The 19,196-nt window shown below is 42.5% G+C and overlaps 1 protein-coding gene across 3 annotated transcripts in view; it reads right to left on the minus strand.

The window, feature by feature from the left end:
* Nucleotides 1-19,196, minus strand: part of IMMP2L (inner mitochondrial membrane peptidase subunit 2) — an 816,543-nt gene that overhangs the window by 75,739 nt on the left and 721,608 nt on the right. Inside the window, exon 6 of one of the 3 annotated variants that reach the window (XM_069976149.1) lies at nucleotides 11,469-11,498. The exons of the other annotated variants lie outside the window; for them this stretch is intronic. Coding sequence (XP_069832250.1) covers nucleotides 11,484-11,498 — 15 coding nt within the window. The 3' untranslated portion in view covers nucleotides 11,469-11,483. Of the gene's footprint in view, nucleotides 1-11,468; nucleotides 11,499-19,196 lie in introns of those variants that run through there. 3 annotated transcript variants of the gene reach the window in all.

The following is a 19,196-nucleotide window of genomic DNA, read 5'->3' on the forward strand; positions in this document are numbered from 1 at the left end:
AACACTTCCCACCGTCAGTTGACCTGGGGTCAGCCATTCATATATCTCCTTCTCCTCCCAGATGGTTCGGAATGTTGACCCAATGGGCAGTAACAGACATGTACTGCCCTTGCCCATAATTAAAGGACCAGACATCAGCACTGGGGGGCACGGTCTTGGACACCAAGAATCCCAATGAGTCGCCAACATTTTTCTACACAACTGTGCAGTGATGGGACAGGCGATGTGACAGCTGATGGGACTTTTTTTTTTTTTTTTTTTTTAACTTTTTTTGTTTCTGAGACAGTGATGGGACTTTTTTTGGACTTTTTTTGTTTCTGGGACAGTGATGGGACTTTTTTTTGGCCTTTTTTTATTAACTTTTTGTTGTTGCTGCTAAACGGGGTTCTTCTATTTTTTTTAACCTGATTTTAAAGATATGAACTGATTTTACCTTAATAAATTCGATAAGTTTGAACAGTGAAGTTGCTTTCATGTGTCTTGGGTAATACTCACAGACAGCTGTCACATTACATTTTTGATTAGGCAGCATCAAGGTATATCTGAGGAGACTAATTTAAGGTCTCACCCTAACAGGGGTGACGTCTAACATCTTGATATTCACAGAAAACCAGGATACAAGGGATTATAAGAGTAATAATCCCTTGTATCCTGGTGTATTCTGTGAAAAAAGTACAATTTTGCATCGCCGTTGTTTTTTTTTAACAGATTCCTAACGAATTTGAACATATCTAAAAGGTTTAATTATGTCCCCCACCCCCCTCCCTTTCTTTGCTCCAGAATAAAAATGCTAGAAACTGCTGTAGTACAGCAAGAAAGGTGTAAGACTAGGCACTGAACTGAACTGCTGCTGGAGACAAGCCTGCAGACAAAAGGGAGAATAAGTTATTAGGTTATCTTAGATACAGGAAGCAGAATAGTGTACATACAACAGCAGCACACAGACATGAAGGGACTGTTGCTACTAAGAGGTTAAAGAGAGAGAGGAAAGGGGAGCTGACACTGCAGCACTATGGACCTAAGACAGTAGGTTCACAAGTATTTACATAAGAGACAGCGGCCCTGAGCTTTAGTGGTAATAATTAGAGATGAGAGGAAAACCTTAAAGTGACACTGTCACCCCCTTTGTGCTTTTCATCATCTCTACACAGGTGTAAAGGGTAAATTTAGTGTTTTTCATACCTTATTTCATATCATACGTCATGGTGTTTGTTCAAGTAAAAAGTGTCCTTTTATCAACTGCAGATTGTATTAAGTGGGCGTGGCCTCGCAGCATTAGTGTCACTTAGCCCCGCCCAAAACGGCACAGTTTGTCCCGCCCCCTTGACGCCCATTTGTTGGCTGACGTAAAGCGGGTGGGGTTTAGGCCTTTCGGCCAGCCTGTTCCAATGGCCAACGAGGGGGCGGGGGCAACTGTGGTGTTGTGGGCGGAGCTAAGTGGCACTAATGTTGCGAGGCCACGCCCACTTAATACAATCTGCAGTTGATAAAAGATGACTTTTTACTTGAACAAGTACCATGTTGTATGATATAAAATAAGGTATGAAAACCGCTAAATTTTCCCTTTACACCTGTGTAGAGATGTCAGAATGCAAAAAGAAGGTAACAGTGTCACTTTAATGTACCTTAGGAGCAGCATGTATCCTATTCAGCTGGAAGCGTGCAGGGGCTATCTTTCTTTCTTTTTACTTTATCTAATCTTTATCTATCTTTTTACTTTATCTTTATAAAGAAAAACAAACAAAGAACCAACAACCCTCCATTAGATGTAGCTCATCTGAGCCACTTTAGCATTTGACAAAAAAACAAAAAGTGCAGCAGCAACCTACAGGTGCAAGGGCCTACCGTATATACTCCTCCCAGCGTACACACGATAAACACCTGCTCTGTAGATATTAAAAAGTGAGGATCTTAGCAAACTATTTAATCAGAGTGTACCATGTCGCCACATTAAGGTGTCCTCAGAGACATGGTCCCTACTCTAGTATTTTCACACTAGCAATGGCCTCTTCTGGGCTTTAATAAGCCTACAACTGGGCAGATAGGAGCCAAGTGATCTTTTTTAAAGCACCCTTGGGACATGGGAGGAGTGCAGGCCAACAGGAGGTAGCCACACACCCCACATTCAACAGAATGTGTACCATGTCACCAACGTTAAGGTGTCCTTTAGCATTTGATACATCGCAGTATAGATAAATACCAGATATCTGCTGTGGATTTTCATAACGTACGCAGTAGATTTTTACAAAGTTTCTGACAAAATGCAGTCCAGTTCCATTGAGCTAATGTATCTTCAGGCTACCGAGCAGTTTCCTTGAACACATCTGCAGTAGAAACATTTGCTCCGTACAAGCTACTGTGTAAATCGCTATTGGAGACAATGGAATGCAGTTTTTACACTGATTCTGCTGCAGAATACATATCAGACTTCACAAGAAATGTAAACCTTGTGAACATGCCTTTAAAATGTCAATATATCTTGCAAAGCAGTTAGTGCAGAGGTAGATTTTTTTCAAGGAGAGATTGCACAGTTACTGATAATTCATTATAGTGTATGGATGGATGGATCACCTTAGGGAACATTGTCAATGTGCAAACTTCAAGAGCTTGAATACTGATAACATATGGGCTTTTACACATAAATCATAAACACTGGAAAGCCTATTAAATGTATTCATTTTTTCAGTGGTATTCTTTCTGTTGTGTTTTCTGATGTTTTTGAGAGCTTTAACCCCTTAACGACATCGGGCGTAAACTTACGCCCTCGCGCCCTGGTACTTGGCGCATCAGGGCGTAAATTTACGCCCGATGTTTCCCCGATCGCTGCGTGTTCACACACAGCGGTCGGGGAAGATGGCCTGCTATAAATCATAGCAGGCCATCTTAGCTTCACGGCACGGGGGGTGGTTAACACCCCCCGTGCTTACGATCGCCGCTATAGGCTGATCAATTCAGATCAGCCAATAGCGGCGATCGGAACCTTTCCGGGTCATCGGCGACCCGATGACCCGGAAAAAAATGGCGGTCGGTGCTGTCCGAGGACGGCACCGACCGCCATTACTGTAAAAAGTAATGGTGATCGCCGTGCCACCGGCCCGATCGCCGTGAACGGCCGGCCGGTACCGGCCGGCCATTCACGGCGATCGGGCCGGTGGCACGGCGATCAGAGTCCCACAATATAGTAAATACCTGCCCTGGACCCCTCAGCTAGGTAGCCGAGGGGTCCAGAGCAGGTATTTGTACATTACTCACCTGTCCCGGGCTCCTGATCGGCGTCTTCCGGGTTCGCGGCATCCTCGTCTTCGTTCGGGTCTTCGGCTTCTTCCGTGACGTCACGTTCGGCTTCTCTCGGCTATTTTCGGCTCCAGCGTCGGCTCTTTCCGTATTTTGCGCTCTGCTGCCCTCTAGCGGCTGATATGTGTAATACACTTATCAGCAGCTACAGGGATGTTCAAATGTAGAAATTTTTTTTTTTTTTTTTTTTTTCAAATTTTTTTTTTTCTATTTTCCGCACCCAATCGCCGCTGAGTGTTGATCAGCATCGCACGAAAGTGCGCTGCTAATCAGCAACTCCTCCTTTTTGGCGTAGGGTGTTTTTTTTCTATATTCTACTGCCACGGTCTGCTTATAAGTGCCGCACATAAGTGCGGCATTTATCAGCAACTCCTTTGTTGGCGTAGGTTTTTTTTTTATACTTACTGTAAAAAAACACGTAAAAAACACTACATTACACCACACTACATTGAATAAAGTTTGACACTACACCACTACATACCCCATATACCAATCCCCGTATAAAGATGGCCCCCAGGGTGTTTTCGGCGTCAGAGGGATACGTTATTATTACCTCCGACACCGAAACAGCCAGTGAGGATGAATGGGGGGTCCTTCGTTCCTCCATTCATCCTCATCATCCTCATCCTCCAATGACGTATCTGGGGGTAGCGTAGCGTACGCTGCCCCCCAGACACATCTTTTCCGCCAGTACCGTCCCAATAAGAGATGACGGTATGGCGTGAAATTCTACAAACTCTGTGAGCGTGCCTTAGGGTACACTTACAGATTTCGGGTACGTGCACACTGCGGAATGGCGAAGGATAACCCTTTGTGCATTCCGCAGCTGGCACCCGCCGGCGGACTGATGCAGGCATGTGTCTCCACCCGTGTCATAGAATCCATTCTATGCACGGGCGGATTCCATCGTCCATCCAAAGAATGAACACGTTGGACGGAGAGCGGAATCCGCCCGTGCATAGAATGGAGTCTACGACACGGACGGAGACGTGCGCCTGCATCAGTCCGCCGGTGGGTGCCAGCTGTGGAATGCACGAAGGGTTATCTGTCGCGATTCCGCAGTGTGCATGTACCCTTAGAGTGTATGTAGGAAGGGACACCCGAATCCAGCCCCCAGATGCCCCCCTCCCCCCCATCCTCGGAGTTAGTGGGAAGATCGTCCGGGAACTGATCTTCCCACTGCTGGATAAAGGTTACCACCTGTACGGGGATAACTTTTATACCAGCACCCCCTCTTCCGGTCCCTCGCTGCCCGAGCTACTGTAGCTTGCGGCACGATCCGAACATATCAGAAGCAGTAATAGCGCCCTAATATTTAGCAGCCATGGAGCGGACCCAGCGCTTCTGGATATGAAGGACCCCGTATCGCACCAGGGCAACATTTTCCAGGTGACGTCCCCCACACTGGAGAACGGGAGACCCCAGAAGAAGTGCAGAGTGTGGGGTAACAGGGGGATCAGGAAGGACACCATTTTCCAGTGTGACACCTGTCCTGATCACCCCGGCCTCTGCATACTGGATCGCTTCAAGGCGCACCACACGTCATTGGGGTTCTACATTGTCTAAATTCTGTCCCTTATTCCTATTTCAGGGGTCACGTTGATCCGGGGATTATTCTGATCGCCATTATGGAGTCGGGAAGGAATTTTTCCCCTGTGATGAGGCTACTGTCGTCTGCCTCACAAGGGTTTTTTGCCTTCCTCTGGATCAACACAGGTTGAGTTTGATGGACACCTGTCATTTCCAACCTTATAAACTAATAATTGGCCTAATACCCCCAAATAAATTAGAATTGTCCCTTTTCCCCAGCTAAATAGGTATGGCCGCCATTCCCATTAGAGGATGCCATGATGCAATTACAAAGCCTCTGTGCGGCCAGGACAGTAGAAACCCCCCACAAGTGACCCCATTCTGGAAACTACACCCCATAAGGAATCTAAGAAGGGGGGCAGCGGGGATATGGCCCCCTGGTGACGGCCACATTTGGGACGTGAAAATGAAAAAAATTGTATTTTTTATTTTCTCGGCACATGTTCTACGTAAGTGCCCGTCACCAGTGGGGTCCATATGCTCACTGCACCCCTTGTTAGATTCCTTATGGGGTGTAGTTTCCAGAATGGGGTCACTTGTCGGGGGTTTCTACTGTCCTGGCAGCACAGGAGCTTTGTAATTGCGACATGGCCTCCATCCTCCATTCCAGCCTCTAAATGGCGCTCTGTCCCTTTGGTGACTTGCCCTGTGCCCATATGGCACATTATGTCCACATGTGGGGTATTTTCGTACTCAGGGGACACTACCCTACACGTTTTGTGTTCATTTTCTTTTTTAACCCCTTGTGGAAATGGAAAAAAATCAAGGCTAGACCAACATTTAGTGTAATTTTTGTAAAATTTTTACTCTAAATCATTAATCTTGTCATGTTTTTTCATTTTCACAAGGGGTTAAAAGATAAAAAAAAACATCTAATGTGTAGAGCAATTTCCCCTGAGTACGGAAATACCCCACATGTGTACATAAAGCGCCATTCGGGTGCAGGGTAAGCCTCCGAAGGGAAGAAGCGCCATTTGGTTTTTGAAGGCTGGATTTGGATGGAATGGATTTCGAGGGGCCATGTTGCATTCAAAAGGCCCCTGTGTTGCCAAGACAGTTGAAACCCCCCACAAGTGACCCCATTATGGAAACTGCACCCCTCAAGGAATGTAACAAGGGGTGTAGTGAGCATATGGACCCCACTGGTGACGGACACAAATGTGGAACAATGTGGCGTGAAAATGAAATATTACATTTTTTACACTATAATGTTGGTTTAGCCTTGAATATATCATTTTCACAAGGGGTTAAAAGAGGAGAAAAAAAACAAAATGTGTAGCGCAATTTCCCCCGAGTCCGTAAATACCCCACATGTGGACATAAAGCGCCATGCGGGTGCATGGTAAGCCTCCGAAGGGAAGGAGCACCATTTCGTTTTTGAAGGCTGGATTTGGATGGAATGGATTTCGAGGGGCCATGTTGCATTCAAAAGGCCTCTGTGTTGCCAAGACAGTTGAAACCCCCCACAAGTGACCCCATTATGGAAACTACACCCCTCAGGGAATGTAACAAGGGGTGTAGTGAGCATATGGACCCCACTGGTGACGGGCACAAATGTGGAACAATGTGGCGTGAAAATGAAATATTACACTTTTTACACTATAATGTTGGTTTAGCCTTGAATTTATCATTTTCACAAGGGGTTAAAAGAGAAAAAAACACACAATATGTGTAGAGCAATTTCCCCCGAGTCCGTAAATACCCCACATGTGGACATAAAGCGCCATGTGGGCGCAGGGCAAGCCTCCGAAGGGAAGGAGCGCCATTTGGATTTTGGAGGTTGGATTTGGCTAGAATGGATGATGAACGCCATGTCGCATTTACAGAGCCCTCCTGCTGCCAAAACACTGGAAACCCCCCACAAGTGACCCCATTCTGGAAACTGCACCCCTCAAGGAATCTAACAAGGGGTGCAGTGAGGATATGGACCCCTTGATGACTTGATGATTTGTGCCATGAAAGTGAAAAAATGAAATTTTTCCCTTTCACGTCACATTGTTCCACATTTGTGCCCGTCACCAGTGGGGTCCATATGCTCACTGTGCCCCTTGTTAGATTCCTTGAGGGGTGTAGTTTCCAGAATGGAATCACTTGTGGGGGGTTTCCAGTGTTTTGGCAGCACGAGGGCTCTGTAAATGCGACATGGCCCTTGAAATCCTTTTCAGTGAAATTCAGCTTCCAAAAGCCAATTGGCGCTCCTTCCCTTTGGAGGCTCGTCCTGCGCCCCCTTGGCACTCTATCGCCACATGTGGGGTATTTCTGTACTCGGGAGAAACTGCGCTACACATTTTTTGTCTTTTTTTGCCTCTTATCCCTTTAAGAAAATGAAAAATTGAAGGCTAGAACAACGTTTTAGTGTAAAAAATAAATTTTTCTTTTTTCACGCCATATTGTTGGGAAAATCTGTGAAGCACCTGTGGGGTCCAGATGCTCACCGCACCCCTTGTTACATTCCTTGAGGGGTGTAGTTTTCTAAATGGTGTCCCTTTAGGGGTGTTTTTTAGGTTTTGACACCCCAGAGCCTCTGCCAACCTGAAGTGGTACAGTCAAAAATGACCAAATATAACGGAGGCGTTGAAATTCACTAGGCGCTCCCTTATATCTGAGGCTTGTGGTTGCGTCAAATAGCGCAATAGGGCCACATATGGGGTATTTCTATAAACTGCAGAAACGGGGCAATAATTATTGGGGTGCATTTCTCTGGTAATAGGTTTATAATTATGAAAAATATTGGATTACAATAAAATCTCTGCACAGAAAATTAAAATTTTCAAATTCCTTACACACTTGGCTTTTATTTCTGTGACTCCCCTAAAGGGTTAAAACACTTTCTGGATGTGCTTTTGCAGAGTTTGGGGGGTGTAGTTTCTGAAATGGGGTGCTTTGTGGGGCTTTCTAACATACAGGCCCCTCAAATACACTTTAAACCTGAACAGGTCCCTAAAAATATCTGATTTTGAAATTTTACTGAAAATTTGGAAATTTGCTGCTAATGTTTTAAGCTTCCTATCGTCTAAAAAAAATGAAAGATAGTTTAATAAATACCGCCAACATAAAGTAGACATGTTGCTAATGCTATTTAATATATAATTTATGTGGTATAACCACTTTCTGTATACGCAAAGAAGTTTCAAAGTTGGAAAAATGCATTTTTTCACATTTTTTCACATTATTTGGGTTTTTTTCATAAAGATTTGTTATGAGTATCGACTCCAATTTACCAGAAATGTAAAGTACAATATGTCACGAGAAAACAATCTCAGAATCAACCGGATAGGTAAAAGCATCCTGAAGTTATTAATGAATAAAGTGACACTGGTCATATTCATAAAATTTGTCTCTGTCATTAAGGCCATTTCAGGCTCTGTCCTTAAGGGGTTAAACTGATGCAGAAGACTTGAAGAAAAAACTTTAACCCCTTAAGGAAGCAGCCATTTTTCATTTTTGGGGTTTTTTGTTTTCTCCTCGTTACCTTTGACAAACCATAACTCTTTTATTTTTTATATGAGAGCCTTTTTTTATATTTTTCACTATGTAATAACATTGGCAAGTTATCTGTATTCTTTAGGTCATTATGATTACCCTTTATTTTATTTTACTACTTTAAAATAGATTACACTTTATTTTAATAATTAAAATTGCCCTATTGTGACTCCTATAACTTTATCTTTCAGTCTATGGGGCTATGTGATGGTTCTTTTTTTTTTTTTTGCACTGTGATTTGTAGTTTTTATCTGTGCCATTTTTACATATTTATGACTTATATTTAAGTATGGTGAATTATTTGAAATAAATGTGACATTCAACCACAAGTGGATGATACACAGGATACACAGTGGCGGATTAAATGTACCATGGGCCCCGGGCTGTCCACCCAACCTGGGCCCTCTCCCCCCGGTCAATCCTCCCAAACCGCCCACATTATAATCCGCTACTGTCCCCCTACGCTCTCCCCAATAAACACTGCCTGTCTCCCCTCCCTGCTGGCCCCAATAAACATAATGTTTGGTCCCTTGCTGCAACCCCCAGTAAGCATTGTCCACCCCACCTCCACTGCCCCCAATAAACATATTGCCACTTGTTCACCCGCTGTTGCCCCCAATAAACATATTGCCACCTGGTTTCCTGCTGTTGCCCCCCCCCCCCCAGGAGAGGAGGGTGCTAATTCTATAGGGGAGGTCACAGCAGCACAGAGGATGTCAGGAGAGGAGGGCACTGATCTTATAGCTGAGGTCACAGGGTCACAGCAGCACAGAGGATGTCAGGAGAAGAGGGTGCTAATCATATAGGAGAGGTCCCAGCAGCACAGAGAATGTCAGGAGAGGAGGGTGCTGATCTATAGGGGAGGTCACAGCAGCACAGAGAATGTCAGGAGAGGAGGGTGCTGATCTATAGGGGAGGTCACAGCAGCACAGAGGATGTCAGGAGAGGAGGGTGCTGATCTATAGGGGATGGTCACAGCAGCACAGAGGATGTCAGGAGAGGAGATGGTCCCCCTCTGCCCCCCCTTATAGATGGTCCCCCTCTTCCCTCTGCCCCCCCTTATAGATGGTCCCCCTCTTCCCCCCTTATAGATGGTCCCCCTCTGCCCCCCCCTTATAGATGGTCCCCCTCTGCCCCCCTTATAGATGGTCCCCCTTTTCCCTCTTCCCTTTGCCCCCCTTATAGATGGCCCCCCTCTTCCCTCTGCCCCCCTTATAGATGGTCCCCCTCTTCCCTCTGCCCCCCTTATAGATGGTCCCCCTCTTCCCTCTGCCCCCCTTATAGATGGTCCCCCTCTTCCCTCTGCCCCCCCTTGTAGATGGTCCCCCTCAGCCCCCCCTTATAGATGGTCCCCCTCATAGATGGTCCCCCTCTGCCCCCTTATAGATGGTCCCCCTCATAGATGGTCCCCCACTTCCCTCTGCCCCCCCCCTTATAGATGGTCCCCCTCTTCCCTATGCCCCCCCTTATAGATTGTCCCCCTCTTCCCTCTGCCCCCCCTTATAGATGGTCCCCCTCTTCCCTTCCGATAACACACACAAAAAAACAAAAAACACAACACAACTCACCTGCCATCCGTTCTCCCATCAAGCCTCTCTCCTTCTGCAGCCTCCGGCTGATGTGCGGCTGCCGGGGGTTTCACGTCCTATCCCCAGCAGCGCACACATCAGAGAGCTCCCCGTGCGCCGGAAGTCACAGCCACAGGAGCACGGGGAGCTCTCTGATGCGCGCGCTGCCAGGGATAGGACGGGACACCCCCGGCAGCCGCGCATCAGACAGTCAGTGGCGGATTATAATGTGGGCGGCGTGGCATGGGCCCCCCCGGAGCCCCGGGCGGCCGCCCAAACCACCCATATTATAATCCGCCACTGAGGATACATAATGCGTTTAGTGAGATACAAAATACCAGACCCAGTAGAAGATAAGTATTAGTGTTAGGGGAGCATGCTCGGTCAAGTATAGTGCTGTGTCGAGCACCAGGGTGCTTGATTGGGCTTGATATTCAACTGAGCACCTTGTAGTGCTCAGGTAATGGTGGCCATACACCTTCAATAATGACAGCCAAAGAATCATTTATATCTCCCACAGAAACATATTATTGATCATTCTAATTTTTGTATATTTTGTCCCTTAAAGGGATTTTTAAACTAAATATAAAAAAAATTAGAACAAAAAAAATGTAATATGTTACTGTCAGACACATTAGACGCATGACCCTGCCACAGCTGCCCACTGGCTGAGCGGACCTAATGTCACGACCCGAGTCCCCATGAGAGAGCAGCCGGGGATCTGGGATCAGTCAGCCACCAGAGCTGGAGCCTGGGAGGTGAGGGCATGTTATTTCTTTTATCCTCCCCCTCTCTGGCACTTGTTAAAAAAAAAAAAAAAGGTCTGCATGGACTTCTCCTTTAAGGGGAATACTTATTAGCTTTTTGCTCCCCAGTCATGCCAAAGGGGAGAAAAGTTGAACCATAGCCTCCTGCAGACCTGGTGACATAATTGCCGCATTTCGTCTGATCTTTAGCAGGGGAAATCCCAGCTGTCCTCAAATCCAACATGGCTCTAAGGCTGATACCAAACAGGCTACTGACTTCTCTGCTACTATAGCTCTAACATATTGCTGGAGCTTCTTATCCACCTACTTTGATAAGCATACAAAGAAAAAATAGAATATCAATAAAAATGACTATAGCTAATACGTCAGGTGTTTTGTTCCAAGACAAGAAACAAAACGTACATATTGTTAAAAAATCTTTCCTATCCTTTACTTTGCCCTCTTATGCAGCTGCACTGAGGGAATGATATTCTTCACTCATAATGTCAAACTGGAGAAAGGCAAGCACCAAAAAAATAATGAGCATTCTAGAGGTGGAGGGCAGTGACCATCTAACCCGGGTCATTACCATTACGTTTAATATTCTACAAGGACAAGCAGATTATTTACACTTGGAACTGGTCATTCATCATGTCTCTGGTCAGTGACGGCAAGTCTTTTGATGTTGTATGCTGCATCAATTTTCTTCCAGCAGACGAAAGGTAGAGGCCACGTTTGCTGCCAGCTGTGCCTCCTATACCTTCATAATGAGGAGACTTTTTGATTCAAAGAATTCAATGCATCAGGGTCTATGAAACTGACAGAAATTTGTACTATTTACGATAATATTCTATTGTTTTTCAGGATTCACCTCAGTATTATCTGATCTTTATTACCCACAAGAGGCAAACTGCTAACATATTTGGTCTAGTAGATTTTGCTATCCACATTATGATCGTTTTTCTTTCCCACCTAGACAATACATGTTTTTGTTACTTTTTCTAGATGTATGATATATTGCTATTTATCTTGGGAATGTGTAATCTTTACATCAGTTTTTTTCTTAAACCTTAAGGCTACGTTCACACAGAGCAAAAGGAGCGGATTACGCAAGGAAATATTTCCGCCTGAAATCAACTGACGCTGAATTCCGAGCAGAATATAAGCAGAATGTAAGCAGAATCCCTGCGTATTCTGCTAGGAAAGTGTTCAGCTCGTAATCAGCTCTTGACAAATTCAGCGCGGAATACTCGAGGAATCCGCGCTGAATCCGCATGCATTCAGCGCTGAAATTCAGTGAATATTTGGTAAGTAAACTAGACTATACCAGAACATATACTAGAATCCTCCTCCCCCCCCCCTTTTCCCCATTTCCGCACTGATTCAGCGAGTAATTTCCGCTTGTATTACGCTTGCATTCCGCGCTGAATACGCGCGTATTCCGCGCTAAAACAGAAAATCAGAGCCCCATTGGTTTGTATAGGCTTCCGCTAGCGGAAGAATGAACATGTTCATTCTTCTGGCGGAAAGCGGATTAGTTCAGTGCGGAAATTCCACTGTGTGAACTGCAGAGCAGAATTTCCATTCAACACAATGGAAATTAGCTCTGCACCTATTTTAACGTCTGAAATTTCAGCGCTGATTCAGCGCAGAAATTCAACTGCTTTTGCTCAGTGGGAACGAGCCCTAACATATAAAATATTTCTTTGCACTCCCACTATTTATTTTGTTTACAGAACATTAAATACATCACTTTTTATATAAATTTTATGGTTCTAGATGCTATAAACTTTTCTTACCAAGAGGCTATGGCTGGGCAAAGCTATGTGCAATAATTTTTTTGCTTGACAAGCTAGAGTTCTATTAGTTAATTTACACTGTATAATTTACACTGATTACACATGTACTTATACTATAAATCATTTTGCTACTTCTAAAAGCGGAATAGTATGCTGATGTTTATTGCACAGAATGGCCATATCTGTTTTCAAGATACTGTAACTGATTTTTCACATTTTTGTCCTGCTAACTGTGCAACAAAAATTAACACAGGTACAGCCATTGTGAGACTTAATTACATTGTCTGAAATAAAATAACCTTATAAAAATGAATGGTATATGAAGAGTGGGAACAAAACAAATCTACAGGTTGCATATCTCGGAACCCCTTTGTATGTATTTTTTTAAGTGTCAAGTGTTTGAATGCTCAAGGTAGCCATTTCTTGACATTGTTGTAAAAGTAAATACATGCAGACACTTGCTGCTAATGATCAACAATCCCCCTGAAGTCAGTAATTTAGCCATCTAAATGCCACCTCAATTAGTGATCATGGCGTTTAAATGTCCAAATGACAGGTGCCGCACCTGTCGGGTGTCCATTTTGTATTCCTGCCACATTAACTTCTGCAGGTATATACTTAAACTATATTCTAGTAAAACCTCTAGTAGCTGCTGAACTGACTCTTCTAAGAGCCCTATTACACCAAAAGTTGTCTGACAGATTATATCACGAATGGACAGGTCGTAAAGATAAGACTGAGATTTCTTCTCCTCTTTCAAATCCATTCCTGGCTTTGGCTGAAAAAATCTGTAAGCTAATCTGTCAGACATCTGTTGGTGTAATAGGGACTTAATAGTTTGGCTAAGACATAACATTGTATTTTTCATTTTTTTCTTGGGATAGATAAATGTTTGTCCTCCCTTTTGTTTTCTTTCCCTAGACTGGATAGATTAAGTTCTTTAAGTATTTCCTGATAAGTTTAATGCTTAAAGGGAAACTAACAGCACAGATATGCATATATCTGTGCTATTAGTTTACTATTGTCAATCACATGAGCAGTGCGTATTTATCGTCCATGCTGCTCTGTGATCAGGCATCTTCTTAAAAAAATTTAGTTTGTTTGTTTCATCTCATGGCTGATAGTGTTACAGTGGCCAGTCGGTGACACTGTCAGCGTCCACCCTGCACAGCCTATGCCCACTATCCCCTCCCCCGCTACCACCTGCCTTCTCCAGAATGAGTGACAGGAGGAGGCAGGAGGCGGCCAGACAATACTTCTTCAGCTGGAGAGCAGGCTGAGTGCTGACAGCCCAGGAATGGAAAAAAAAAATTTAGGATGACGCTGGATCACAGAGCAGCACAAACAGTATGTATACACTACTTAAATGATCGGCAATGAGAAACTGCTTAGAATATACTACATTAACAACCACCCTCTGATATCTCTCCTTCAGCCAACCACAAATCCACTGAACTATCCAGAGATTAGGTCCAATTCATTATTTTTAGTGTTTTCGGGTAGCTTCACACACCGTATCGCAGAATATTCGCAGCAGATTTGGATCTAAATAACTGAACACAGCATCAAATCTGCTGCAGATCTGCTGCAGATCCTGTACTTGTGATCACACCCTTAAAGGCTTTGCTTGTCCAGATAGGCAGTGTCCACAGCACCACCTTCAATCTAACACTTTAGTTGTATACATAAAAAAATAAATGATAGTTTGACACGATATGCCCTTTGAAACGTCATACTGTTTTAGGTCCAACAGTTAATGGTTTTTATAATGTCAATTATCTTTTTTTCTTTCTATCATTGTTATTACTACAGATGTCAGACATAACATATGGCTATCAAAAATATTTATGCACACTTAAGACCACATATTTATTTGTTAAAAGAGGATTTAAAGTTATTTTTTTTCTTCTTCTAACCTCGAGTGCCTGCTTAGCCAATTGGGTGCTGAGGCAGGACACTGCTGTGGTTTCTGACTGGCTGAGCAGACAGTGAATGCCCTAATTATAAACACAGCAGGTGGATTGCGGGCAACTAGCAATGCCCAGCTGCAGGGAAATAGTAATGGGAGCAAGAAAAGTCAGCAAATACTTTTTATGTTTCCTGCCCAGGCTAAGCACATTAAATTAAAATTATATCAACTTGGATTGCCCCTTTAAAAGACTTGGATCATGTTTCTCTCAAAATTAGATTTAGTGAATGCATTTATAGATGCTAGTTTTGTACGAGAAAGCCATAGCTCTATCGTAGTAAAAAGTAATTTAAGAATAGTACATGCAGTTTTAACCCTTTCATGTCAGCCATGTGGCTACATACCTTCCTACTGCTGATGCCCTGTGCAATAGAAATGTTATTATACATTTCTGGTGTGAAGGGGTTTTAATGCGTGTGGGTCTGCTTCAGTGTGAGCATCCGCACACACATTAATGTACAAGGAGCCAGACATAATGACAGCAGCTACCTGTCATAAACCCCTTGCACATCACAATCTATATAGTTTGTGGCTTTTAAAGGTGTCAGTAACAGGGGATATACCTGGACTCCCCCAGCATGACTGTGGGGTTCCCGACAGAGGGAGAAAGAATACTACCTCAGTCCTGTCAGAACCACAATCTTCTTATAAAGTCTGCCTCAGACAGACTCTGTGAGAAGGGCACTGATAATACTGGCTAAGTATATTGTATACCAGACCTGTAGGTCAAAAAATAAAAGTGTTATGGCTCTTAGAAGGTAAGGAGGACAGCACTCCTTCAGTGTGACCTGGACATCTGTGCATCAATGACCTTTGGTCATGAAGTGGTTAAAATATTTTTTGTCACAATTTCTTTAGTAGCTTTTAACATTGTGTATGCATTAGGCATAGGTTGTGCTAGCCTAATGCATACACAAACTAAGCCACGGCCAAAGGGCACGGGGCTGCCAGTTTAAAAGTTGTTTTTTTATGACAATAACTGCATCACCTGCAGAATGGACCACAGGACAGATCTTGGATTAGAAGCAGCTATCTGAAGGTACAAGCGGTTTGGGGGGGTCAGATTGTGGGTACAGAGTCGCTTTAATTTGTGTGATCATTTTATTGCTTACATTATTGATGTGGCAATACCAAATATGTGTACTTTTTTATTTTTCTAAATAACAGTACCCCTTTGATAAAGGGACACTATATGATACACTCCAAGGAAACACCTGGTTGGGTGTAGAATGTCTTAGCCTTTACCTTTACGTACACTAGAACTGTACCTTTTTAGCTATAGAAAACAATGGAAGGGACAGGATATGTATTTTCCCGTTATATATTGTACACGTTAATGTTATTGGGACTTCTGATCTGGAACGTCAACACACCCCCTATACCAACCCTGTCTACTATTACACACTGCTTATTAAAGCTGCCTTATCATATATTACATATATTACAAGACAGGGGTGAGATGAGCAAAGTGCTCCTATTGTCAGAAACAAGAAAGATTCTTGATTAATCTCAATACTGATTTCACACCGTTTTTGGAAAACTGCCACTGCTGTGTGTGCCAAACCCAGGGAGAGAGAGAGCGCTGTAGGGTTTCTGTTATTTACTGTAGTTTTAATGGAACACTATTTATATTACTGTTATATATCCATTTTGTTGAAAGCCATCTTAAATAGGTACACCAATCTTTCATCCATTTCTGCAGAGGTAACAGACTTACTTAATGACTGTAATTTCATGAAATGTTGTAATGTTTTCATTCTTTAGATTACTAAGCACATAACTGAAAGCACTACTAAGCGAACTTTTTTTTTTTTTTTTTACCTGGTACATAGTAAACAAACTCTAAGGTCAGACAGAGGTTGGGGGGATGGACTAGTTTAACTAAAGGGACAGGAACACTTTATCTCCTTAAACCTCCTTCTGTATTTTCATTCTAGAAGTGAGGCTAAATGTTGACAGTAAAATAGAAAAATTTAAGTAGAATATAAAAATGCATTTCTTTTGCAGTGTACAGCAGGCACATATCTTGTAGAAGAAACATGACGTGTATGTTCAGCAACATAAAAATACAACCAATTATGACATATTTGAAATAATACCAGATGTCTACCATAGATTACTCTTACATTCTGAGCGGAGACAGCAAATTACACAAGAAAACCAAGGTTAAGACAGAAGTATAATGGACCGAGTTGATAGCATGAAGATAAATATGCTGAAAATATTAATGAGGCTTTAAACTAATAATATACTTGTTTGTAGAAATATTACAGTAAAGACATGCCAAGGGAATATCAATTACATGCTACCACTGAACAATATCAATCGAGTAGACTGTGAGTAATCAATTTGACTAATGTTCTCATTATCACTTTGCCATTTATAATACAGTTATTTATCTTATCTGCACAAAGAATGTATTGTTCTGTTTGCTCATTTTTATGTTAATTGTTCCAATAATTGTTGTGTGTAAATTGGCTTTAAAGGGGTACTCCAAGCAGGAGGGCTTTTTTTTTTTTACTTTAGCCAGGGAGGGGGTGGATGAAAGCATCAACGTCCACCAGTCTATCGTCCCTGGCCACTATGATTTTTCAAGCCGTTCAACCTTTCAGCAGCAAAGGTGGGACCCCACTACAGCCACTGAATGGCTGAGCAGGGTGAAACGTCACATCTCAAGCTGCGTCATTGACCAGAAAACTGACGGGGACCAGAGGCTGGTGCAGCGTAAAGCAGGACCCAGTGCTGGAACTGGGAAGATAAATGGATAGCATTGCTTTCAGCCAATTTTGACACAATTACAGAATACATAGTGCTATTTTGCTGTGATTTTTCTTCTTTTTGTGTAGCTCCCAGCTTCCCATTGGAGTCAATGGGAGCAGGGTACTTGGGCCTCTTGCATATTCTGGATTTCTGCCCACAAGCATAAAGTTATATATCTCGCATCATAACAATAACTTTCCCATATACACACATATCTTAAATAATGATCCATTCCACACATGAAGAAGACCTACAGTGAAGAGTTTCTTTTTGGGATGATTTTAAACCAGTGGGATTACTTGAGGTGACAAGCTAAATACATTGAGGCTGGGTTCACACTACGTATATTTCAGTCAGTATTGTGGTCCTCATATTGCAACCAAAACCAGGAGTGGATTGAAAACACAGAAAGGATCTGTTCACACAATGGTGAAATTGAGTGGATGGCCGCCATATAACGGTAAATAACTGCCATTATTTCAATATAACAGCCGTTGTTCTAAAATAACAGCATTTATTTGCCATTAAATGACGGCCATCCACTCAATTTCAACATTGTGTGAACAGATCCTTTCTGTGTTTTTAATCCACTCCTGGTTTTGGTTGCAATATGAGGACCACAATACTGACTGAAATATACGTAGTGTGAACCCAGCCTATTGTAGAAGTAAAGTGCACATATAAACCACAGTTTACATTAATTAAGCTTAGCTTTTAAAATCAGTTACATAATGCACAGTGCATTCAGCTTAATCAAATATTGTTTGCATCCTAGTACATTCTGTAGATGTTATTATGGAGAATAATCTGAATAGCACAGTTTTATTCACTCATACAGCTCATCATTTACATTCAGATTTAATGAATTTTCCACTTGTCTGGTACTAAATCTATAATAAAAGTTTACATACAAAGACTGACATCTAGCATACGTAACATATTAATATGGAGTGTGTTAGAATTTGTATTCCTCTAATGCAGACGTATAAAAGGTAGGCACCCATCTTCAAGGATTTTAAATTAAAAGATATTTGCCTGTCAGGTACTTGGTTTACCCTTGTTGTGTCCTTACATGAAAACCAATTAAGACAAAGGTGGAGGGGACATAAGAAACTATAGATGTGCAAGCACTTTCTTAGCAGCCCATGAAAGACAAGGAAAGACACAATGGTTGCTTAGCAAGGTCCAATCAATGGTTTCAAATAGCATGGTAAATCCCACAGTGGGCTTCTTAGCAAGGTGACATTTTCTATCATTTTAATCCATGTCAGCTACACCCAGCTCTCTAGAAAATACTCCACGTTCATATTGTGCTCTGTAATAAATAATCTGGTTAGAATTGATTGCACTTAGCACAGAGACTGTGTTTGATGTTAGGAAATGTTTGTTTTCTGCACAGGCTTCCAAGCATCACACATCCCAAATATATTTACTTCTGGTTTTAAGCATTTAGACACGTTCCAAATGTTTTCATCCAATGTTAAGTTGCAGAGCTATAAACAGTTTATAATGCTAAGTGGCACTAATGAAAAGAGACTGCCACCTAGCCTTGTGTCTGTGACTAAGCCAGAAAAAGAACTCGCTAGTGAAGATATACAGACTGAATGTACATCTAAAACCCTCTGCTCTCAGTGTTATTTATTCCTTTATGTGGCTATTTTATTTAATTACTTAGCAATCATTAATCTTACATTACCAGTGTTTAAAAGAAAAAAAAAATGTTTTTGAACATATTTTATTTAACATTTTAAAGAGATATCCATAAAACATGCAGTTATGAAATACAATACTTTCTAAAACCTCATTGTTCTTGAAGACCCTTGGCTCAAATCAGTTTATGTGAATATCTACCCTGCTGAAATAATCTCCTTATAAGTCACCATGAATCTGTGCTACCACAGTGTTGAAATTCATTGCCTTTGTGCTCTGATGTGCTTACAGAAATTCTGTTCTGCACACACATTCATGGCAAAGTAGATATTAAGAA

This window comes from Dendropsophus ebraccatus, chromosome 1 (assembly GCF_027789765.1).
Source record: "Dendropsophus ebraccatus isolate aDenEbr1 chromosome 1, aDenEbr1.pat, whole genome shotgun sequence".
In the NCBI taxonomy this organism is placed as follows: domain Eukaryota; kingdom Metazoa; phylum Chordata; class Amphibia; order Anura; family Hylidae; genus Dendropsophus; species Dendropsophus ebraccatus.